The following is a 24,286-nucleotide window of genomic DNA, read 5'->3' as shown; positions in this document are numbered from 1 at the left end:
ACTATAATACTGCCTCTATATACAAGAATATATCACTATAATACTGCCTCCTATATACAAGAATATAAATACTATAATACTGCCCCCTATATACAAGAATATAACTACTATAATACTGCTCCTATATACAAGAATATAACTACTATAATACTGCTCCTATATACAAGAATATAACTACTATAATACTGCTCCCTATATACAAGAATATAACTACTATAATACTGCCCCTATATACAAGAATATAACTACTATAATACTGCCCCCTATGTACTGAGTAGGGGAGGGCTGGCTCTTTAGCGGGTGATATCCCCCCGGGGCACAGACTCACTTCCTGGTACAGTTTGGCGGAGTCCGGGTGGAAGCGCAGGGCGCGCAGGAAGAGAAGTCTTGCACTCTCAGCCGACAGTTGATCCTCAAATTCCCACTTAGCTGCCATTATCCACAAGGCTGGAAGGGAAGAGAGAGAGTTTAGAGGCAGCGCGGGCCCTGGAGGCAGTACCGGGGGCCCCGGGTCATACCTGCTTTATCCGGCTGCACTGCCAAGAGGGAGGAGAAGATGCGGCTGAGTTGCAGTTTACAGTTCTAGAAGAGAAACGTCACATTCAGAGCCTAGAACGCGGTGACCCCAAACCAGCCGCCAAGATGGAGGACACTCACCCACTTCTTACAGAAAGCCACATGAGACATCCACAGCTGGAGATCCTCCTACAAGACAAGGGCAGAGTGTCAGGACCCCGCCAACTAGACTACAACTCCCAGCATCCTCCGCTCAGAAACACTCACCTTCCATTTGTTGGTGGCGCGACTAAAAAGCTCATGAATTCTCTGTAAGATGACAAATTCAATCTCCTCCTTCTTAAACCAGTAACCAATGCGCTGAGGAGACAAGAGGGACACTGACCAATCACCTGCAGACGCTACTGTGACATCACGAGATCGCTGCAAACCATGTGATCACCCACCACAGCCCAGCCACCCCCGCAGAGCCGCTAACCATGCGATCACCCACCACATCCGCCTCCGCAGAGCCACGACCACCCACCACATCCGCCCCCGCAGAGCTACGACCACGTGATCACCCACCACAGCCGCCCCCGCAGAGCCACGACCACGTGATCACCCACCACAGCCGACCCCAGTGTCGCTAACCATGTGATCACCCACCCACCCCCGCAGAGCCGCTGACCATGTGATCATCCACCACATCCGCCGCCGCAGAGCCACGACCACCCACCACAGCCGCCCCCGCAGAGCCACGACCACGTGATCACCCACCACAGCCGACCCCACAGTGTCGCTAACCATGTGATCACCCACCCACGCAGAGCCGCTAACCATGCGATCACCCACCACATCCGCCGCCGCAGAGCCACGACCACCCACCACAGCCGCCCCCGCAGAGCCACGACCACCCACTACAGCCACCCCCGCAGAACCACGACCACGTGATCACCCACCACAGCCGCCCCCGGAGAGCCACGACCACGTGATCACCCACCACAGCCGCCCCCGCAGAGCCACGACCACCCACCACAGCCGACCCCAGAGTCGCTAACCATGTGATCACCCACCCACCCCCGCAGAGCCGCTGACCATGTGATCACCCACCACATCCGCCGCCGCAGAGCCACGACCACCCACCACAGCCGCCCCCACAGAGCCACGACCACGTGATCACCCACCACAGCCGACCCCACAGAGTCGCTAACCATGTGATCACCTACCCACCCCCGCAGAGCCGCTGACCATGTGATCACCCACCACAGCCCAGCCACTCCGCAGAGCCGCTAACCATGTGATCACCCACCACAGCCCAGCCACTCCGCAGAGCCGCTAACCATGCGATCACCCATCACAGCCGCCCCCGCAGAGCCGTTAACCACGTGTTCACCCATCACAGCCGCCCCCACAGAGCCGCTAACCATGTGATCACCCACCACAGCCCAGACACCCCCGCAGAGCCGCTAACCATGTGATCACCCACCACAGCCCAGCCACTCCGCAGAGCCGCTAACCACGTGATCACCCATCACAGCCGCCCCCGCAGAGCCGCTGACCATGCGATCACCCACCACAGCCCAGACACCCCCGCAGAGCCGCTAACCACGTGATCACCCATCACAGCCGCCCCCGCAGAGCCGCTAACCATGTGATCACCCACCACAGCCCAGACACCCCCGCAGAGCCGCTAACCACGTGAACACCTACCTGACGCCTCTTCTTCAGCAGCTCCAAGAAGTTAATCTCATACTGTAACACAGAAAATAAATTGCGGTGAGTGCGGGGGAAGGTGGGGGGGTGGGGGGGAGGGTCTTCCGTAGCTAAAGGCTCGAGGGCTCCGATGCAAAAGTTCTTCTCGGGCCAACCTCCCAACTTCTCTCCATGGCTGACGGCCCAGAGTGGTCTCCTACGTGACTCATCACAGGGTTTTCCAGTTCCTAAAAATTGATAACCTATCCTCAGGACCCAACGGCCGGGACCCCCGCCAATCAGCTGTTTTAAAGGGGCCACAGCACTCGTAAGAGCGCTGCTTCCCCTTCATTCCGGTTGCTGCGTATCTAATCCTATCCTGTGCGATACTGCCTGCTGAGCCGCGTATCTAATCCTATCATGTGTGATACTGTCTGCTGAGCCGCGTATCTAATCCTATCATGTGTGATACTGTCTGCTGAGCCGCGTATCTAATCCTATCATGTGTGATACTGTCTGCTGAGCCGCGTATCTAATCCTATCATGTGTGATACTGTCTGCAGAGCCGCGTATCTAATCCTATCATGTGCGATACTGTCTGCAGAGCTGCGTATCTAATCCTATCCTGTGCGATACTGCCTGCTGAGCCGCGTATCTAATCCTATCATGTGCGATACTGTATGCTGAGCGGCGTATCTAATCCTATCATGTGCGATACTGTCTGCTGAGCCGCGTATCTAATCCTATCATGTGTGATACTGTCTGCTGAGCTGTGTATCTAATCCTATCATGTGTGATACTGTCTGCTGAGCTGTGTATCTAATCCTATCATGTGTGATACTGTCTGCTGAGCTGCTGTATCTAATCCTATCATGTGTGATACTGTCTGCTGAGCCGTGTATATAATCCTATCATGTGTGATACTGTCTGCTGAGCTGCTGTATCTAATCCTATCATGTGTGATACTGTCTACTGAGCCGTGTATATAATCCTATCATGTGTGATACTGTCTGCTGAGCCCTGTATCTAATCCTACCATGTGTGATACTGTCTGCTGAGCTGTGTATCTAATCCTATCATGTGTGATACTGTCTACTGAGGCTGTGTATCTAATCCTATCATGTGTGATACTGACTGCTGAGCTGTGTATCTAATCCTATCATGTGTGATACGGTCTGCTGAGCGGTGTATCTAATCCTATCATGTGTGACACTGTCTGCTGAGCTGCGTATCTAATCCTATCATGTGTGATACTGTCTGCTGAGCTGTGTATCTAATCCTATCATGTGTGATACTGTCTGCCTGAGCTGTGTATCTAATCCTATCATGTGTGATACTGTCTGCTGAGCTGCGTATCTAATCCTATCATGTGTGATACTGTCTGCAGAGCTGCGTATCTAATCCTATCATGTGTGATACTGTCTGCTGAGCTGTGTATCTAATCCCATCATGTGTGATACTGTCTGCTGAGCTGTGTATCTAATCCCATCATGTGTGGTACTGTCTGCTGAGCCGTGTATCTAATCCTATCATGTGTGATACTGTGCTGAGCTGTGTATCTAATCCTATCATGTGTGATACTGTCTGCTGAGCTGTGTATCTAATCCTATCATGTGTGATACTGTCTGCTGAGCTGTGTATCTAATCCTATCATGTGTGATACTGTCTGCTGAGCTGTGTATCTAATACTATCATGTGTGATACTGTCTGCTGAGCTGTGTATCTAATCCCATCATGTGTGATACTGTCTGCTGAGCTGTGTATCTAATCCCATCATGTGTGGTACTGTCTGCTGAGCCGTGTATCTAATCCTATCATGTGTGATACTGTGCTGAGCTGTGTATCTAATCCTATCATGTGTGATACTGTCTGCTGAGCTGTGTATCTAATCCCATCATGTGTGGTACTGTCTGCTGAGCCGTGTATCTAATCCTATCATGTGTGATACTGTCTGCTGAGCTGTGTATCTAATCCTATCATGTGTGATACTGTGCTGAGCTACTGTATCTAATCCTATCATGTGTGATACTGTGCTGAGCTACTGTAATCTAATCCTATCATGTGTGATACTGCCTGCTGAGCTGTGTATCTAATCCTACCACGTGCGATTCTGCCTGCTGAGCCTGTACCTGTGGGCAGAGGTGGTACTGACTGTGGGCAGACATGGTGCGGGGGGGGGGGGGTCCTGACTGTGGGTAGACGCGGTGCGGGGTCCGGGCTCAGGGTCTGTAGCTGCAGCGCTGCGGGACACGCCCCGGGCACACACCTGGATGTAGCTGATGAAATCCTCCTTCTCCACCGTCCTCCTCTTCAGTTTATATTCCAGCGCCGTCACTTTCTTTATGACCGATCTGCAGAACAAACGTGACGTGACTGGAAGATGTGGGGGAGGCGGATTGCGGAGCAGGAGGGGATAGTGCCCGGGTATCAGGGCCTCTCACCTGGCTTCTTTCCCGGTCAATAAGCCGACTCTCTCTAGCTGCTGGAGCTCGGGGATCTGATCTTCCACCCGGCGTTGTACAAACTCCGCCATATTGCTCCAAGTGCAGGATCGTCACTTCCACTCAGTCTCGTGTGCTTCTGGAGCCGCTCTATCCTCTCACTCGTTCACACTTCCGGTGCCGCTCTATCCTTCTCTCGCTCGTTTACACTTCCGGAGCCGCTCTATCCTCTCGCTCGTTCACACTTCCGGAGCCGCTCTATCCTTCTCTCGCTCGTTCACACTTCCGGAGCCGCTCTATCCTCTCACTCGTTCACACTTCCGGTGCCGCTCTATCCTTCTCTCGCTCGTTCACACTTCCGGAGCCGCTCTATCCTTCTCTCGCTCGTTCACACTTCCGGAGCCGCTCTATCCTTCTCTCGCTCGTTCACACTTTCGGAGCCGCTCTATCCTCTCACTCGTTCACACTTCCGGTGCCGCTCTATTCTTCTCTCGCTCGTTCACACTTCCGGAGCCGCTCTATTCTCTCGTGCAAACTTCCGATTGCTGAAGTTTTCTGGTCGGGAACATGCCGTACGCTAATCAGCCCACGGTCCGGATCACGGAGCTCACCGACGAAAACGTTAAATTTGTCGTGGAAAACACAGACCTGGCGTGAGTGATGGAGACCGCGGTTGCAGATTACTGACTGCCGCCCTCCCGGCAGTTTTGTGATGATATAATAATAATGGAATACTCCCCTCCCCCTCCTCTGACTTTATCATCTCTGTTCGGCAGGATAGCAAACTCCATCCGCCGCGTGTTTATCGCAGAGGTGCCGACCATCGGTGAGTAACGTGCCGGGCGGTCTGGGGGCCGAGGGGTTGGTCGTTGGAGCTTGCTGCGGTGTATGAGGGTCTTGCTCGGGGGCGCTGCGGTGTATGAGGGTCTTGCTCGGGGGTGCTGCGGTGTATGAGGGTCTTGCTCGGGGGTGCTGCGGTGTATGAGGGTCTTGCTCGGGGGTGCTGCAGTGTATGAGGGTCTTGCTCCGGGGGGGGCGCTGCGGTGTATGAGGGTCTTGCTCGGGGGGCGCTGTGGTGTATGAGGGTCTTGCGCTGGGGGCGCTGCGGTGTATGAGGGTCTTGCTCGGGGGCGCTGCGGTGTATGAGGGTCTTGCTCGGGGGTGCTGCGGTGTATGAGGGTCTTGCTCGGGGGGCGCTGCGGTGTATGAGGGTCTTGCTCGGGGGGCGCTGCGGTGTATGAGGGTCTTGCTCGGGGGGCGCTGCGGTGTATGAGGGTCTTGCTCGGGGGCGCTGCGGTGTATGAGGGTCTTGCTCGGGGGGCGCTGCGGTGTATGAGGGTCTTGCGCTGCGGTGTATGAGGGTCTTGCGCTGGGGGCACTGCGGTGTATGAGGGTCTTGCTCGTGGGTGCTGCGGTGTATGAGGGTCTTGCTCGGGGGGCGCTGCGGTGTATGAGGGTCTTGCTCGGGGGGCGCTGCGGTGTATGAGGGTCTTGCTCGGGGGGGGCGCTGCGGTGTATGAGGGTCTTGCTCCGGGGGGGGCGCTGCGGTGTATGAGGGTCTTGCTCGGGGGCGCTGCGGTGTATGAGGGTCTTGCTCGGGGGGCGCTGCGGTGTATGAGGGTCTTGCTCGGGGGGCGCTGCGGTGTATGAGGGTCTTGCGCTGCGGTGTATGAGGGTCTTGCGCTGCGGTGTATGAGGGTCTTGCGCTGGGGGCACTGCGGTGTATGAGGGTCTTGCTCGTGGGTGCTGCGGTGTATGAGGGTCTTGCTCGGGGGGCGCTGCGGTGTATGAGGGTCTTGCTCGGGGGGCGCTGCGGTGTATGAGGGTCTTGCTCGGGGGGCGCTGCGGTGTATGAGGGTCTTGCTCGGGGGGCGCTGCGGTGTATGAGGGTCTTGCTCTGGGGGGGCGCTGCGGTGTATGAGGGTCTTGCTCTGGGGGCGCTGCGGTGTATGAGGGTCTTGCTCCGGGGGGGCGCTGCGGTGTATGAGGGTCTTGCTCGGGGGCGCTGAGGTGTATGAGGGTCTTGCTCGGGGGGCGCTGTGGTGTATGAGGGTCTTGCGCTGGGGGCGCTGCGGTGTATGAGGGTCTTGCTCCGGGGGGGGCGCTGCGGTGTATGAGGGTCTTGCTCCGGGGGGGTGCTGCGGTGTATGAGGGTCTTGCTCCGGGGGCGCTGCGGTGTATGAGGGTCTTGCTCGGGGGCGCTGCGGTGTATGAGGGTCTTGCTCTGGGGGGGCGCTGCGGTGTATGAGGGTCTTGCTCTGGGGGCGCTGCGGTGTATGAGGGTCTTGCTCCGGGGGGGCGCTGCGGTGTATGAGGGTCTTGCTCGGGGGCGCTGAGGTGTATGAGGGTCTTGCTCGGGGGGCGCTGTGGTGTATGAGGGTCTTGCGCTGGGGGCGCTGCGGTGTATGAGGGTCTTGCTCCGGGGGGGGCGCTGCGGTGTATGAGGGTCTTGCTCCGGGGGGGTGCTGCGGTGTATGAGGGTCTTGCTCCGGGGGGGCGCTGAGGTGTATGAGGGTCTTGCTCCGGGGGGGCGCTGCGGTGTATGAGGGTCTTGCTCGGGGGGCGCTGTGGTGTATGAGGGTCTTGCTCGGGGGGCGCTGCGGTGTATGAGGGTCTTGCTCGGGGGCGCTGTGGTGTATGAGGGTCTTGCTCCGGGGGGGGCGCTGCGGTGTATGAGGGTCTTGCTCCGGGGGGGGCGCTGCGTGTATGAGGGTCTTGCTCGGGGGGCGCTGCGGTGTATGAGGGTCTTGCTCGGGGGGCGCTGTGGTGTATGAGGGTCTTGCTCGGGGGTGCTGCGGTGTATGAGGGTCTTGCTCCGGGGGGGGCGCTGCGGTGTATGAGGGTCTTGCTCCGGGGGGTGCGCTGCGGTGTATGAGGGTCTTGCTCGGGGGGCGCTGCGGTGTATGAGGGTCTTGCTCGGGGGGCGCTGTGGTGTATGAGGGTCTTGCGCTGGGGGCGCTGCGGTGTATGAGGGTCTTGCGCTGGGGGCGCTGCGGTGTATGAGGGTCTTGCTCGGGGGGCGCTGCGGTGTATGAGGGTCTTGCGCTGCGGTGTATGAGGGTCTTGCGCTGCGGTGTATGAGGGTCTTGCGCTGGGGGCACTGCGGTGTATGAGGGTCTTGCTCGTGGGTGCTGCGGTGTATGAGGGTCTTGCTCGGGGGGCGCTGCGGTGTATGAGGGTCTTGCTCGGGGGGCGCTGCGGTGTATGAGGGTCTTGCTCGGGGGGCGCTGCGGTGTATGAGGGTCTTGCTCTGGGGGGGCGCTGCGGTGTATGAGGGTCTTGCTCTGGGGGCGCTGCGGTGTATGAGGGTCTTGCTCCGGGGGGGCGCTGCGGTGTATGAGGGTCTTGCTCGGGGGCGCTGAGGTGTATGAGGGTCTTGCTCGGGGGGCGCTGTGGTGTATGAGGGTCTTGCGCTGGGGGCGCTGCGGTGTATGAGGGTCTTGCTCCGGGGGGGGCGCTGCGGTGTATGAGGGTCTTGCTCCGGGGGGGTGCTGCGGTGTATGAGGGTCTTGCTCCGGGGGCGCTGCGGTGTATGAGGGTCTTGCTCGGGGGCGCTGCGGTGTATGAGGGTCTTGCTCTGGGGGGGCGCTGCGGTGTATGAGGGTCTTGCTCTGGGGGCGCTGCGGTGTATGAGGGTCTTGCTCCGGGGGGGCGCTGCGGTGTATGAGGGTCTTGCTCGGGGGCGCTGAGGTGTATGAGGGTCTTGCTCGGGGGGCGCTGTGGTGTATGAGGGTCTTGCGCTGGGGGCGCTGCGGTGTATGAGGGTCTTGCTCCGGGGGGGGGCGCTGCGGTGTATGAGGGTCTTGCTCCGGGGGGGTGCTGCGGTGTATGAGGGTCTTGCTCCGGGGGGGCGCTGAGGTGTATGAGGGTCTTGCTCCGGGGGGGCGCTGTGGTGTATGAGGGTCTTGCTCGGGGGGCGCTGTGGTGTATGAGGGTCTTGCTCGGGGGGCGCTGCGGTGTATGAGGGTCTTGCTCGGGGGCGCTGTGGTGTATGAGGGTCTTGCGCTGGGGGCGCTGCGGTGTATGAGGGTCTTGCTCCGGGGGGGCGCTGCGGTGTATGAGGGTCTTGCTCCGGGGGGGGCGCTGCGGTGTATGAGGGTCTTGCTCCGGGGGGGGGCGCTGCGGTGTATGAGGGTCTTGCTCCGGGGGGGGCGCTGCGGTGTATGAGGGTCTTGCTCGGGGGGCGCTGCGGTGTATGAGGGTCTTGCTCGGGGGGCGCTGTGGTGTATGAGGGTCTTGCTCGGGGGGCGCTGCGGTGTATGAGGGTCTTGCTCGGGGGGCGCTGTGGTGTATGAGGGTCTTGCGCTGGGGGCGCTGCGGTGTATGAGGGTCTTGCGCTGGGGGCGCTGCGGTGTATGAGGGTCTTGCGCTGGGGGCGCTGCGGTGTATGAGGGTCTTGCTCCGGGGGGGGCGCGCTGCGGTGTATGAGGGTCTTGCTCTGGGGGCACTGCGGTATTTCATACTCGCTCTTCTATTTTTGCAGCGATTGACTGGGTTCAGATCGACGCCAACTCGTCCGTCCTCCATGATGAGTTCATCGCGCACAGAGTCGGTGAGTGGCGTCTCCGCGGTTGTCGTCCTCCTGTCTCGGCGCTGTGACCCGTCTGTTCCTCTTCTCCGCAGGGCTCGTTCCTTTGACCAGTGATGACATCGTGGACAAGCTGCAGAACTCCAGGGTAAGCGCCGGAGCGGCTTCAAAAGAATCACGGGTCACGTGACTATTCAGTCAAACAACGGAGACAAACGGAAACCATCGAGATCAACGCGGATCCAAACAAGAGCCGAGGTTTCCGTTTGTCTTTCTGTTGAGGGGTCCGCTCAGCGCGAGGTGTGAACACGGCCTTAGTCGCTGTAGTTAACGTGTCCGTGGTGGTTCAGGGGGACGCGCTGAGTGGACGGGATTGTGGAGTCGGGGTCTCCGCTCGGCACTTCTGCATCTTCGTGTCGTCCCCCAAATCACCACCGGAAATCTCCTGGAACGTCTGTAACGAGTGTCTGTGAAGTGCAGCGCCTCTCCTGGATGGGGCAGTAATTGCCGGGGGGGGGTTGTTCGTGCTTTTCTCTCCGTGACCCTCCGCTGTTGTCCCGCCAGGACTGCACATGTGACGAATTCTGCGCAGAATGTTCGGTGGAGTTCACACTTGATGTCCGGTGCGATGAAGATCAGACGCGTCATGTGACCTCTCGTGACCTCATCTCCAACAACCACCGAGTGATTCCGGTCAGTGCGCGCTCCGTGTCCTGTCCTATAATATGTCCTGAGCGCGGTGCTGAGGGGAGGAGGGGATGATGGGGGGCTCATGCCCGGGGTAGTCAGCTGTGGCGCCCGCAGCCAGAACGTCACGGTAACCCTCGTCTGTCCGCTAGTTAAAGGGGGGTAACAAGTTCTAACATGAGCCGCGTCCCCCCCCGAGCAGAACATCATCGCGGTGTGACCGTGCACCGGCAGCACGAAGGGGCCAACGTGACACTGTCTTTTTAAGCACCCCCCCCCCCCAGTGAGAAGCACCCCTCCCCCCCGTCAGAAGAAGCACCCCCCCCCAGTGAGAAGCACCCCTCCCCCCCCCCCCCCCCCCCAGTGAGAACTTTGAATGGAGCGTCAGCGGCACGTCCGCACTGTGGGGGTGCAGCGAGGAGGATCGGGGGGTGATCAGTCAGTTATGATCTGTCCTGTGGATATGACCATTGTAGATTCTGGGAATATCACTTTACCTGCTGCATTGTCAGCTATTCCAGTAAAGGGGTGTCCAGCCCCGGCAGATGTACAATCCGCTGCCGGGCTTCACATGAGGTGTTGTCATGCGGCCTCCGTGGTGACTGCTGCAGCGGTGCTGTCCTCAGTGGTGACTGCTGCGGCGGTGCTGTCCTCCGTGGTGACTGCTGCGGCGGTGCTGTCCTCAGTGGTGACTGCTGCGGCGGTGCTGTCCTCAGTGGTGACTGCTGCGGCGGTGCTGTCCTCAGTGGTGACTGCTGCGGCGGTGCTGTCCTCAGTGGTGACTGCTGCGGCGGTGCTGTCCTCAGTGGTGACTGCTGCTGCGGCGGTGCTGTCCTCAGTGGTGACTGCTGCTGCGGCGGTGCTGTCCTCAGTGGTGACTGCTGCTGCGGCGGTGCTGTCCTCAGTGGTGACTGCTGCGGCGGTGCTGTCCTCAGTGGTGACTGCTGCTGCGGCGGTGCTGTCCTCAGTGGTGACTGCTGCTGCGGCGGTGCTGTCCTCAGTGGTGACTGCTGCTGCGGCGGTGCTGTCCTCAGTGGTGACTGCTGCTGCGGCGGTGCTGTCCTCAGTGGTGACTGCTGCGGCGGTGCTGTCCTCAGTGGTGACTGCTGCGGCGGTGCTGTCCTCAGTGGTGACTGCTGCTGCGGCGGTGCTGTCCTCAGTGGTGACTGCTGCTGCGGCGGTGCTGTCCTCAGTGGTGACTGCTGCTGCGGCGGTGCTGTCCTCAGTGGTGACTGCTGCTGCGGCGGTGCTGTCCTCAGTGGTGACTGCTGCTGCGGCGGTGCTGTCCTCAGTGGTGACTGCTGCTGCGGCGGTGCTGTCCTCAGTGGTGACTGCTGCTGCGGCGGTGCTGTCCTCAGTGGTGACTGCTGCTGCGGCGGTGCTGTCCTCAGTGGTGACTGCTGCTGCGGCGGCGGTGCTGTCCTCAGTGGTGACTGCTGCTGCGGCGGCGGTGCTGTCCTCAGTGGTGACTGCTGCTGCGGCGGCGGTGCTGTCCTCAGTGGTGACTGCTGCTGCGGCGGCGGTGCTGTCCTCAGTGGTGACTGCTGCTGCGGCGGCGGTGCTGTCCTCAGTGGTGACTGCTGCTGCGGCGGCGGTGCTGTCCTCAGTGGTGACTGCTGCTGCTGCGGCGGTGCTGTCCTCAGTGGTGACTGCTGCTGCTGCGGCGGTGCTGTCCTCAGTGGTGACTGCTGCTGCTGCGGCGGTGCTGTCCTCAGTGGTGACTGCTGCTGCTGCGGCGGTGCTGTCCTCAGTGGTGACTGCTGCTGCTGCGGCGGTGCTGTCCTCAGTGGTGACTGCTGCTGCTGCGGCGGTGCTGTCCTCAGTGGTGACTGCTGCTGCTGCGGCGGTGCTGTCCTCAGTGGTGACTGCTGCTGCGGCGGTGCTGTCCTCAGTGGTGACTGCTGCTGCGGCGGTGCTGTCCTCAGTGGTGACTGCTGCTGCGGCGGTGCTGTCCTCAGTGGTGACTGCTGCTGCGGCGGTGCTGTCCTCAGTGGTGACTGCTGCTGCGGCGGTGCTGTCCTCAGTGGTGACTGCTGCTGCGGCGGTGCTGTCCTCAGTGGTGACTGCTGCTGCGGCGGTGCTGTCCTCAGTGGTGACTGCTGCTGCGGCGGTGCTGTCCTCAGTGGTGACTGCTGCTGCGGCGGTGCTGTCCTCAGTGGTGACTGCTGCTGCGGCGGTGCTGTCCTCAGTGGTGACTGCTGCTGCGGCGGTGCTGTCCTCAGTGGTGACTGCTGCTGCGGCGGTGCTGTCCTCAGTGGTGACTGCTGCTGCGGCGGTGCTGTCCTCAGTGGTGACTGCTGCTGCGGCGGTGCTGTCCTCAGTGGTGACTGCTGCTGCGGCGGTGCTGTCCTCAGTGGTGACTGCTGCTGCGGCGGTGCTGTCCTCAGTGGTGACTGCTGCTGCGGCGGTGCTGTCCTCAGTGGTGACTGCTGCTGCGGCGGTGCTGTCCTCAGTGGTGACTGCTGCTGCGGCGGTGCTGTCCTCAGTGGTGACTGCTGCTGCGGCGGTGCTGTCCTCAGTGGTGACTGCTGCTGCGGCGGTGCTGTCCGTCCTCAGTTTAGCGCGGGGGGGGTCGGTGAATTATTGCTGCTGTTTTTATTCCGTTGTTGGGTCGGGGCCGGACTTCACCTTTCAGGTCTTGCTGATTGGTTTCCCTTGATCAGGTGACATTATTTCTCACTGCTGAAGGGGTCGTCCAGGATTAGAATTCTATCCCCCTCCCCCGTTCATGCGCTGCGGCTGGTATTGTAATCTAGTCCCACTCACTTGAATAGCTGGCACCGCGGACGGACGTCTAATACTGGGTAGATAAAGGTCACGGTTATAAATGCTGTCGGCGTATCTTCCACTCCTGCCTCGTGTGGTGGTTTATTGTAGTGCTTGACTGCTCTTACTGTAAAGAACCCTTCCCACAGACTCTTGTGTGCACTGCAGGTCTGACGTTGCTCAGCGGTTCTCCTAATCTCTCTGTAGGTGACGTCACGGAGCAGAGACAATGACCCCAATGACTACGTGGAGCAGGACGGTGCGTCCCCGGGGGTCCCGGATATTACAGCTGTAATGGGTGGGGGGACTTGGCTGCAGCTCAGGATGAGATGTTGTGACGCAGTTTTCACTCCTCAGATATTCTCCTGGTGAAACTGCGGAAGGGACAGGAGCTGCGCCTCCGAGCCTACGCCAAGAAGGGGTTTGGGAAAGAACATGCCAAGTGGAACCCGACAGCAGGCGTAGCGTTCGAGTACGACCCTGACAATGCCCTGAGGCACACCGTCTACCCCAAGCCTGAGGAGTGGTATGGTCGGGGGAGGGGCTGCCACACGTGGCCAGCGGGAGTTATCCTTCATCTCGCCGCCCTCTGCGGTTCTCCAGGGTAATAATTCCTCATTTCTTCCTCCAGGCCAAAGAGTGAATATTCTGAAATCGATGAAGAGGAGGCGGAAGCACCGTTTGATCCCAACGGGAAGCCAGAGAGGTGATTGTCGTGCCCCCCGGCCCCTCGAGTGATTGTCGCGCCCCCCCCCCTCGGGTTGTTGTCTCGCCCCCCCCTCCGTGTTCTCCAGAGGAATCTGACGTCTTCTCTGCTCCCCTCCCCCAGGTTCTACTATAATGTGGAGTCGTGCGGATCGCTGCGGCCGGAGACCATCGTCCTGTCAGCGCTGTCGGGGTTAAAGAGGAAGCTGAGCGATCTCCAGACGCAGCTGAGCCACGAGATCCAGAACGATGTCCTCACCATTAACTGACCCCCCCCCCAATAAATCCTCACACTCTGCTGTGTCTCTGGAAGAAGTGAATAGAACACAGAACAACACAACTTTCTCTTTTCTTTTATAGTGCAAAACTTAGTTTTCCCCTCCCCCGGTGCTGCCCCCCCGATGACGACACAGTCAGTGGGGGGGGGGGGGGGGGTCCGGCAGATCTGTCACTGTGAGGCTGATGTAGGAAGTTTCCGAGCAAATGTTCTCCTTCTGATCGGATCTGAATCTCTTCCACCGAGACGTTCTGGAAAACAAAGCGTTCTTATCAGGGGGGGGTCTGACCCTCCCCAACCCCCCTACCCCCAGGATGACTGCCCCCCCGATGACTGCCCCCCTCCCCCCGGATGACTGCCCCCCTCCCCCCGGATGACTAAAACCCCCCCTCGCCCGGATGACTAAAACCCCCCCCCCCACCGTGTGGACTCGACTTGTTCCAGTGACTCCCCCCCCCCCCCCTCCAGACAGGGCGGATGTGCTGCTGACTTACTGTTGCTGGAAGACTCTGTGCTGCTGTTGATATGGTGCCAGTATGCGCTGCGGGGCAGCATGGAGGCGCTGGGTCCCGGGTGCGGCACATTCTCGGCTTCCTTGTTCAGTCGCTAAAAAAAAAACAAACACAAATTAAACATGTGGAAGGCCCGGCGCCCGCCTGACCCCGTGGATGGGGGAGGGGAGGATCTTACCCGGGACGTTTTCTCCATGTCACGTAGGAGACTTTTGTGCTGTTCAGCCAGAGCCAGGACGGCGGCGTGCACGCGCTCATAGATCTGCTGTCCCTGAAGGGTCTGGAAGGTGTAGAGCCCCTCGCTGATCCCGCAGACCCTAAAAAAGAAGCAGAAACGTTCAGATCGGGACTACCGCGCCGCCGGGATGGGCCGGGGACTACCGCGCCGCCGGGATGGGCCGGGGACTACCGCGCCGCCGGGATGGGCCGGGGACTACCGCGCCGCCGGGATGGGCCGGGGACTACCGCGCCGCCGGGATGGGCCGGGGACTACCGCGCCGCCGGGATGGGCCGGGGACTACCGCGCCGCCGGGATGGGCCGGGGACTACCGCGCCGCCGGGATGGGCCGGGGACTACCGCGCCGCCGGGATGGGCGGTCACTTCTGTCCTGGACTAGATATGAGTCCAGTGCCTGACATGCGCGTGCACCCCCATAAATGGCGCTTTTTTACCACTTGAGTGCGATGTGATTGCGGCAGCGCTGGCCTCCGTTACTCGGTGTTGCGCCGGTCGCTGCGTTCACACTTTGCAGTTTTGTTTGATAAATTTCCATCTCTCCAAAGAAAAAACGCAGCGGGCCGCATATGAAGTGTGAATAGTACCGAAGGGGGAGGGGTGGTCACTGATCAGGACTACAGACTAATGGCCGGAGCACTGACCGCTCCCCCTGCCGCCGCCATCTACACGCGTCTCCTCACCGCTCTGCCTCAAATGTGAAGCGCGAGGAGTCGCTCCCGTATCTTCGGAGGGCGCACAGGGGCCAGGTCAGCCGCTTGTTGTGGGGGTCCCAGAGGTAGAGGTTCTCTTGCGTTATTTGCATCTTGCACTCTCCGTACACATCCAGGTGCGAGGACGGCAGCAAGAAGACGCTGAAACGCTCTGAAGAGAAGCAAACAATCAGCTCTGCTCCAGTGATGGGGGCTCCGCAGCCTTACCCTGCCCCCGCCCTCACCCGTCTGTTCACTCTGCACCCCCGGGGTCAGCAGGTCCGGCTCTCCGAGGCTGCAGTCCTGATGTTGGGGGCCCGGACAGTCCATGGACAGAACCTTGAACCACTCTTCAGCTTCCAGCTCTACAATACAGAACAGACCCTCACGATGGAGGACGCGGACACCCGGGACAGGCTGCAAGAGACCCCCGGCCCCGCTCACCTGAGTCACAGGTAAAGGTCCGGGCGAGGTCATCGCAGAAGGTCACGGCCACCGCTTGTCTCTTCGTTTCCTTAGGAAGCCGAGTGATGCATTTAACGTTACTGATCTCCATCACCTGCGGAGAGACCCGAGACATGTAGCAGAGCTGAAACGGTCAGGAACACTGCAGGTCCGCACTATTCTTGCATCAGGATACAGATAACACATCAGATGTCGCCTGCAGTCCTATGTAACACCACAGATAACACAGATGTTGCCTGCAGTCCTATGTAACACCACAGATGTCGCCTGCAGTCCTATGTAACACCACAGATAACACATTAGATGTCGCCTGCAGTCCTATGTAATAACACATTAGATGTCGCCTGCAGTCCTATGTAACACCATAGAAAACATTAGATGTCGCCTGCAGTCCTATGTAACACCACAGATAACATTAGATGTCGCCTGCAGTCCTATGTAACACCACAGATAATAAATTAGATGTCGTCTGCAGTCCTACGTAATAAAACATTAGATGTCGCCTGCAGTCCTACGTAATAAAACATTAGATGTCGCCTGCAGTCCTATGTAATAACACATTAGACATCGCCTGCAGTCCTATGTAACACCACAGTGATATTATGACTGATCATTTCGGCTCTGCTGCATCTGTACTCGGGGGTTTGTCAGGGCTTGTGTATAATATTTTGTGCGATGATCAGGATTGGATCGGTCAGACTTTCCTACGAGGCCTCAGCACACGGCGGCGCCATAAGCCTCAATGCACACGATGCAGATTACGTCTCTAGTCAATGAGATCCAGGAAATCTCGCGTCCACGCTGCGCTATTTTTCGCGCCGACAATTCGACTGTTGTGCAGATTTTAAAATCCGTAACTGGTCAATTTATCTTGTGTTTCCGCTCGTGACTTTATCTGGCCAGTGCTGAGGAAAGTCGCACCAAAACCGGCCAGGTGAAAACGCGCCAAATTACGCAGAACGTAAAAACCACCGAAAAATGCATAAAAAAACTGCACGATCTGGTGACGTGTTAAGCTGCGTATTTCCTGCGTATTACTGCGGTTTTGGTGCGTATTTTGTGCAGCGTGTGCATGTGGCTTAAGGGGGTGTTCACATGTGGCAGAAATACTGCAGATTTTCCAGCGGTTTTCACTGCGTAAATGTAAAAACCGCATCAAAACAGATCTGTTGTGGAATCTCGGCTCTATGGACCGAAGCGGCGGCGTCTCCGCGCAGAACTGGAAGTCGCACCGCAGAACACGTTCCACACCAGTTTTCTTACTTTGCTGCAACTGAAAATGGCGGGAGCCCGGCCTGAGCCCTGCGTGCGCCGCTCTAGGGGGCCGGTGAGAAGCCCTGAGACCCCGGACTACGAGCAGGAGGAGCCGCTGGTCAGGAGCAGGAAGTCTCTCCCTCACCTTAGGGGACGTGCGCAGGAGGACTGACCTCTCGTCCGGATACTTTTCCAGTCTCCAGGGCCCCTTACTGGAGGACTTTCTGAGCACCAGCCAGCAGCGGCGGTAGATCTGCAGGGGAAGGGTCACAGGTTACACAGAAACGGCAAAACTGGGGAGGAGGCAACGTAGTCCCCACAGCAGAGACCGGGGGTAAGACCGACGAGACTGAGGCCTCTGGCAGAACATCATCACAACCCCAGGAGCCTCCCCGGGTAGATCGAAGGGTGGTGTGGGCTGTGCTACTCGCTGCTGATCCCCCACTCACAGGAGAACTCGCTGCTGATCCCTCACTCACAGGAGAACTCGCTGCTGACCCCTCACTCACAGGAGAACTCGCTGCTGACCCCTCACAGGAGAACTCGCTGCTGACCCCCTCACAGGAGAACTCGCTGCTGACCCCTCACTCACAGGAGAACTCGCTGCTGACCCCTCACTCACAGGAGAACTCGCTGCTGACCCCTCACTCACAGGAGAACTCGCTGCTGACCACTCACAGGAGAACTCGCTGCTGACCCCTCACAGGAGAACTCGCTGCTGACCCCTCACTCACAGGAGAACTCGCTGCTGACCCCTCACTCACAGGAGAACTCGCTGCTGACCCCTCACTCACAGGAGAACTCGCTGCTGACCCCTCACAGGAGAACTCGCTGCTGACCCCTCACTCACAGGAGAACTCGCTGCTGATCCCTCACTCACAGGAGAACTCGCTGCTGGTCCCTCACTCACAGGAGAACTCGCTGCTGACCCCTCACTCACAGGAGAACTCGCTGCTGACCCCTCACTCACAGGAGAACTCGCTGCTGACCCCTCACTCACAGGAGAACTCGCTGCTGATCGCTCACTCACAGGAGAACTCGCTGCTGATCCCCCACTCACAGAAGAACTCGCTGCTGATCCCTCACTCACAGAAGAACTCGCTGCTGATCCCTCACTCACAGAAGAACTCGCTGCTGATCCCTCACTCACAGAAGAACTCGCTGCTGATCCCTCACTCACAGAAGAACTCGCTGCTGATCCCTCACTCACAGGAGAACTCGCTGCTGATCCCTCACTCACAGGAGAACTCGCTGCTGATCCCTCACTCACAGGAGAACTCGCTGCTGATCCCTCACTCACAGGAGAATTAGCTGCTGATCCCTCACTCACAGAAGATCTCGCTGCTGACCCCTCACTCACAGGAGAACTCGCTGCTGACACCTCACTCACAGGAGAACTCGCTGCTGACCCCTCACTCACAGGAGAACTCGCTGCTGATCCCTCACTCACAGGAGAACTCGCTGCTGGTCCCTCACTCACAGGAGAACTCGCTGCTGACCCCTCACTCACAGGAGAACTCGCTGCTGACCCCTCACTCACAGGAGAACTCGCTGCTGACCCCTCACTCACAGGAGAACTCGCTGCTGACCCCTCACTCACAGGAGAACTCGCTGCTGACCCCTCACTCACAGGAGAACTCGCTGCTGACCCCTCACTCACAGGAGAACTCGCTGCTGACCCCTCACTCACAGGAGAACTCGCTTCTGATCCCTCACTCACAGGAGAACTCGCTGATCCCTCACTCACAGGAAAACTCGCTGCTGATCCCTCACTCACAAGACAACTTGCTGCTGATCCCTCACTCACTGGAGAACTCGCTGCTGATCCCCCACTCACAGAAGAACTCGCTGCTGATCGCTCACTCACAGAAGAACTCGCTGCTGATCCCTCACTCACAGAAGAACTCGCTGCTGATCCCTCACTCACAGAAGAACTCGCTGCTGATCCCTCACTCACAGAAGAACTCGCTGCTGATCCCTCACTCACAGAAGAACTCGCTGCTGATCCCTCACTCACAGGAGAACTCGCTGCTGATCCCTCACTCACAGGAGAACTCGCTGCTGATCCCTCACTCACAGGAGAACTCGCTGCTGATCCCTCACTCACAGGAGAATTAGCTGCTGATCCCTCACTCACAGAAGATCTCGCTGCTGACCCCTCACTCACAGGAGAACTCGCTGCTGACCCCTCACTCACAGGAGAACTCGCTGCTGACCCCTCACTCACAGGAGAACTCGCTGCTGACCCCTCACTCACAGGAGAACTCGCTGCTGATCCCTCACTCACAGGAGAACTCGCTGCTGATCCCTCACTCACAGGAGAACTCGCTGCTGGTCCCTCACTCACAGGAGAACTCGCTGCTGACCCCTCACTCACAGGAGAACTCGCTGCTGACCCCTCACTCACAGGAGAACTCGCTGCTGATCCCTCACTCACAGGAGAACTCGCTGCTGACCCCTCACTCACAGGAGAACTCGCTGCTGACCCCTCACTCACAGGAGAACTCGCTGCTGACCCCTCACTCACAGGAGAACTCGCTTCTGATCCCTCACTCACAGGAGAACTCGCTGATCCCTCACTCACAGGAAAACTCGCTGCTGATCCCTCACTCACAAGACAACTTGCTGCTGATCCCTCACTCACTGGAGAACTCGCTGCTGATCCCCCACTCACAGAAGAACTCGCTGCTGATCGCTCACTCACAGAAGAACTCGCTGCTGATCCCCCACTCACAGAAGAACTCGCTGCTGATCCCCCACTCACAGAAGAACTCGCTGCTGATCCCTCACTCACAGAAGAACTCGCTGCTGATCCCTCACTCACAGAAGAACTCGCTGCTGATCCCTCACTCACAGGAGAACTCGCTGCTGATCCCTCACTCACAGGAGAACTCGCTGCTGATCCCTCACTCACAGGAGAACTCGCTGCTGATCCCTCACTCACAGGAGAACTCGCTGCTGATCCCTCACTCACAGGAGAACTCGCTGCTGATCCCTCACTCACAGGAGAACTCGCTGCTGATCCCTCACTCACAGGAGAACTCGCTGCTGATCCCTCACAGGAGAATTCGCTGCTGATCCCTCACTCACAGAAGAACTCGCTGCTGATCCCTCACTCACAGGAGAACTCGCTGATCCCTCACTCACAAGACAACTCGCTGCTGATCCCTCACTCACTGGAGAACTCGCTGCTGATCCCCCACTCACAGAAGAACTCGCTGCTGATAGCTCACTCACAGAAGAACTCGCTGCTGATCCCCCACTCACAGAAGAACTCGCTGCTGATCCCTCACTCACAGAAGAACTCGCTGCTGATCCCTCACTCACAGAAGAACTCGCTGCTAATACCTCACTCACAGGAGAACTCGCTGCTGATCCCTCACTCACAGGAGAACTCGCTGCTGATCCCTCACTCACAGGAGAACTCGCTGCTGATCCCTCACTCACAGGAGAACTCGCTGCTGATCCCTCACTCACAGGAGAACTCGCTGCTGATCCCTCACTCACAGGAGAATTCGCTGCTGATCCCTCACTCACAGGAGAATTCGCTGCTGATCCCTCACTCACAGGAGAACTCGCTGCTGATCCCTCACTCACAGGAGAACTCGCTGCTGATCCCTCACTCACAAGAGAACTCGCTGCTGACCCCTCACTCACAGGAGAACTCGCTGCTGATCCCTCACTCACAGGAGAACTCGCTGATCCCTCACTCACAGGAGAACTCGCTGCTGATCCCTCACTCACAAGAGAACTCGCTGCTGATCCCTCACTCACAGGAGAACTCGCTGCTGATCCCTCACTCACAGGAGAACTCGCTGCTGATCCTGCTTACATGGGATAACTGACTCCTCTAAGATATAAAACATTCTCTTCTGTTTATATACACACAGAACTCATTCCTAAACCCTAAAAATGAAACTTGCCTCCGCACGAGTAGAAAACTCTAAACGATAATCACTCACAACTTCAGAAAAAACAACAAATGTCACAACATAAAGACTTCCAAATCGGATCCCAAGATCATAGAGTAATGCAAATCAGTAATGATTGTATCAGTGTACAGTATATGTAGTAGGGATCAGTATACAGTACAGGTAGTAGTAGGGACCAGTATACAGTACATGTAGTAGTAGGGATCAGTATACAGTACAGGTAGTAGGGATCAGTATACAGTACATGTAGTAGTAGGGATCAGTATATAGTACATGTAGTAGTAGGGATCAGTATACAGTATATGTAGTAGTAGGGATCAGTATACAGCACATGTAGTAGTAGGGATCAGTATACAGCACATGTAGTAGTAGGGATCAGTATACAGTACATGTAGTAGTAGGGATCAGTATACAGTACAGGTAGTAGTAGGGATCAGTATACAGTACATGTAGTAGTAGGGATCAGTATACAGTACATGTAGTAGTAGGGATCAGTATACAGTACATGTAGTAGTAGGGATCAGTATATAGTACATGTAGTAGTAGGGATCAGTATATAGTACATGTAGTAGTAGGGATCAGTATACAGTACAGGTAGTAGGGATCAGTATACAGTACATGTAGTAGTAGGGATCAGTATACAGTATATGTAGTAGGGATCAGTATACAGTACAGGTAGTAGTAGTGATCAGTATACAGTACAGGTAGTAGGGATCAGTATACAGTACAGGTAGTAGGGATCAGTATACAGTACATGTAGTAGTAGGGATCAGTATACAGTACAGGTAGTAGTAGGGATCAGTATACAGCACATGTAGTAGTAGGGATCAGTATATAGTACATGTAGTAGTAGGGATCAGTATACAGTACATGTAGTAGTAGGGATCAGTATACAGTACAGGTAGTAGTAGTGATCAGTATACAGTACATGTAGTAGTAGGGATCAGTATACAGTACATGTAGTAGTAGGGATCAGTATATAGTACATGTAGTAGTAGGGATCAGTATATAGTACATGTAGTAGTAGGGATCAGTATATAGTACATGTAGTAGTAGGGATCAGTATATAGTACATGTAGTAGTAGGGATCAGTATATAGTACATGTAGTAGTAGGGATCAGTATACAGTACATGTAGTAGTAGGGATCAGTATACAGTACATGTAGTAGTAGGGATCAGTATACAGTACATGTAGTAGTAGGGATCAGTATACAGTACATGTAGTAGTAGGGATCAGTATACAGTACATGTAGTAGTAGGGATCAGTATATAGTACATGTAGTAGTAGGGATCAGTATACAGTACATGTAGTAGTAGGGATCAGTATACAGTACATGTAGTAGTAGGGATCAGTATACAGTACATGTAGTAGTAGGGATCAGTATACAGTACATGTAGTAGTAGGGATCAGTATACAGTACATGTAGTAGTAGGGATCAGTATACAGTACATGTAGTAGTAGGGATCAGTATACAGTACAGGTAGTAGTAGGGACCAGTATACAGTACATGTAGTAGTAGGGATCAGTATATAGTACATGTAGTAGTAGGGATCAGTATACAGTACATGTAGTAGTAGGGATCAGTATACAGTACATGTAGTAGTAGGGATCAGTATATAGTACATGTAGTAGTAGGGATCAGTATATAGTACATGTAGTAGTAGGGATCAGTATACAGTACATGTAGTAGTAGGGATCAGTATATAGTACATGTAGTAGTAGGGACCAGTATACAGTACATGTAGTAGTAGGGATCAGTATACAGTACATGTAGTAGTAGGGACCAGTATACAGTACATGTAGTAGTAGGGATCAGTATACAGTGAATTTGGGGCCCGGGAATCAGTTCTCTGTATGTGGCCGGGTTTTTACATGTGGGTCATTAAGAGGATTATTGGGGTGCAGTGTAATGTAGTGGCTGATGTCGGGGTGCAGGGTGTGCGGGGTGCAGGAAGTCGGGTGGGAAGGGTGACAGGGTGTCGGGGTGCAGGGTGTCCGAGTGCAGGGTGTCGGGGGTGCAGGGTGTCGGGGTGCAGGGTGTCCGGTGCAGTGTCGGGGTGCAGGGTGTCGGGGTGCAGGGTGTCGGGGTGTCCGGGTGCAGGGTGTTGAGGTGCAGGGTGTCCGGTGCAGGGTGTCCGGTGCAGGGTGTCGGGGTGCAGGGTGTCCGGGTGCAGGGTGTCGGGGTGTCCGGGTGCAGGGTGTTGAGGTGCAGGGTGTCCGGTGCAGGGTGTCCGGTGCAGGGTGTCGGGGTGCAGGGTGTCCGGGTGCAGGGTGTTGAGGTGCAGGGTGTCCGGTGCAGGGTGTCCGGGTGCAGGGTGTCCGGGTGCAGGGTGTCCGGGTGCAGGGTGTCGGGGTGCAGGGTGTCGGGGTGCAGGGTGTCCGGGTGCAGGGTGTCCGGGTGCAGGGTGTCGGGGTGCAGGGTGTCCGGTGCAGGGTGTCGGGGTGCAGGGTGTCCGGTGCAGGGTGTCGGGTTCAGAATATTGGGGTGCTCCGGTGTATAATGGCTGCAGTCTATAATCTCTACACTCACCCCGAGTTTCCTGCTCTTCATCCGCACGTAGCCCTGCCTGACGATGTCCGTGGAGTTGGAGGCCATGACGCAGCTGACCCGGCCCGGTCCTCCTCATCCTCCTCCCGGCTCCGCTCCTGTCACTGCCCGGTTCCCCCTCCGACACCCAGTGGACAAATCCACAGAAGCCAGTGCCGGGGGAGGACCGGCGCAAACCACTGCACTGGAGGGGGGCGGCGCTTAGGCTTCTCCATTGCCTCACACATCACCGAGCGCTTATAACACACAACGGGACACAGAGGTAGAGACGAGGACAGAGACCCTCACATCAAGAGAGACCCTCACATCAAGAGAGACCCTCAGAACAAGGGAGACCCTCAGAACAAGGGAGACCCTCACATCAAGAGAGACCCTCACATCAAGAGAGACCCTCAGAACAAGGGAGACCCTCACATCAAGAGAGACCCTCAGAACAAGAGAGACCCTCAGAACAAGGGAGACCCTCACATCAAGAGAGACCCTCACATCAAGAGAGACCCTCAGAACAAGGGAGACCCTCACATCAAGAGAGACCCTCACATCAAGAGAGACCCTCACATCAAGAGAGACCCTCACATCAAGGGAGACCCTCACATCAAGAGAGACCCTCACATCAAGAGAGACCCTCACATCAAGAGAGACCCTCAGAACAAGGGAGACCCTTACATCAAGAGAGACCCTCACAACAAGGGAGACAGTCACATCAAGAGAGACCCTCACATCAAGAGAGACCCTCAGAACAAGGGAGACCCTCACATCAAGAGAGACCCTCACATCAAGGGAGACCCTCACATCAAGAGAGACCCTCAGAACAAGGGAGACCCTCACATCAAGGGAGACCCTCACATCAAGAGAGACCCTCACATCAAGGGAGACCCTCAGAACAAGGGAGACCCTCACATCAAGAGAGACCCTCACATCAAGGGAAACCCTCACATCAAGAGAGACCCTCACATCAAGAGAGACCCTCAGAACAAGGGAGACCCTCACATCGAGAGACCCTCACATCAAGGGAGACCCTCACATCTAGGGAGACCCTCACATCAAGAGAGA

The 24,286-nt window shown here is 57.0% G+C and overlaps 3 protein-coding genes across 5 annotated transcripts; 1 reads left to right on the top strand and 2 right to left on the bottom strand.

The window, feature by feature from the left end:
• Positions 1-328: 328 nt before the first annotated feature.
• LOC142701110 (U3 small nucleolar RNA-associated protein 6 homolog) lies at positions 329-5,486 on the bottom strand (the record flags this gene model as incomplete). The annotated part of the gene is made up of 7 exons (XM_075848131.1): positions 4,632-5,486; positions 4,457-4,541; positions 2,209-2,250; positions 784-876; positions 658-705; positions 519-582; positions 329-447 (listed from the first exon to the last, which is right to left on the bottom strand). Coding segments are annotated over exons 1-7 (543 nt in total), but the record flags the coding sequence as incomplete, so codon positions are not given.
• On the top strand, positions 5,023-13,615 carry POLR2C (RNA polymerase II subunit C). The gene is made up of 9 exons (XM_075848130.1): positions 5,023-5,284; positions 5,408-5,457; positions 9,115-9,183; positions 9,255-9,307; positions 9,724-9,852; positions 12,820-12,871; positions 12,970-13,138; positions 13,244-13,318; positions 13,442-13,615. The coding sequence occupies exons 1-9, from the start codon at positions 5,199-5,201 to the stop codon at positions 13,584-13,586; spliced, it is 828 nt and encodes a 275-aa protein (XP_075704245.1). The 5' UTR covers positions 5,023-5,198; the 3' UTR covers positions 13,587-13,615.
• Positions 13,616-13,654: 39 nt separating this feature from the next.
• Positions 13,655-23,383, bottom strand: LOC142701107 (docking protein 4-like). Of its 3 annotated transcripts, XM_075848127.1 has the most exons (8): positions 23,216-23,383; positions 16,898-17,005; positions 15,478-15,592; positions 15,279-15,398; positions 15,025-15,205; positions 14,285-14,423; positions 14,089-14,200; positions 13,655-13,845 (listed from the first exon to the last, which is right to left on the bottom strand). In XM_075848127.1, exons 1-8 carry the CDS (start codon positions 23,279-23,281, stop codon positions 13,766-13,768), a joined length of 921 nt encoding a protein of 306 aa, XP_075704242.1. In that variant the 5' UTR covers positions 23,282-23,383; the 3' UTR covers positions 13,655-13,765. The 3 variants fall into 3 exon arrangements, with proteins under 3 accessions (XP_075704242.1, XP_075704243.1, XP_075704244.1); XM_075848128.1 differs by lacking the exon at positions 16,898-17,005; XM_075848129.1 differs by lacking the exon at positions 23,216-23,383 and having other exon boundaries at positions 16,926-17,006.
• Between the last annotated feature and the right edge of the window lie 903 nt (positions 23,384-24,286).

Source organism: Rhinoderma darwinii, unplaced genomic scaffold, assembly GCF_050947455.1.
Source record: "Rhinoderma darwinii isolate aRhiDar2 unplaced genomic scaffold, aRhiDar2.hap1 Scaffold_2001, whole genome shotgun sequence".
NCBI lineage: Eukaryota > Metazoa > Chordata > Amphibia > Anura > Rhinodermatidae > Rhinoderma > Rhinoderma darwinii.
Note: the sequence above shows the minus strand (reverse complement) of the source record. Positions and strands in the feature narration are given on the sequence as shown.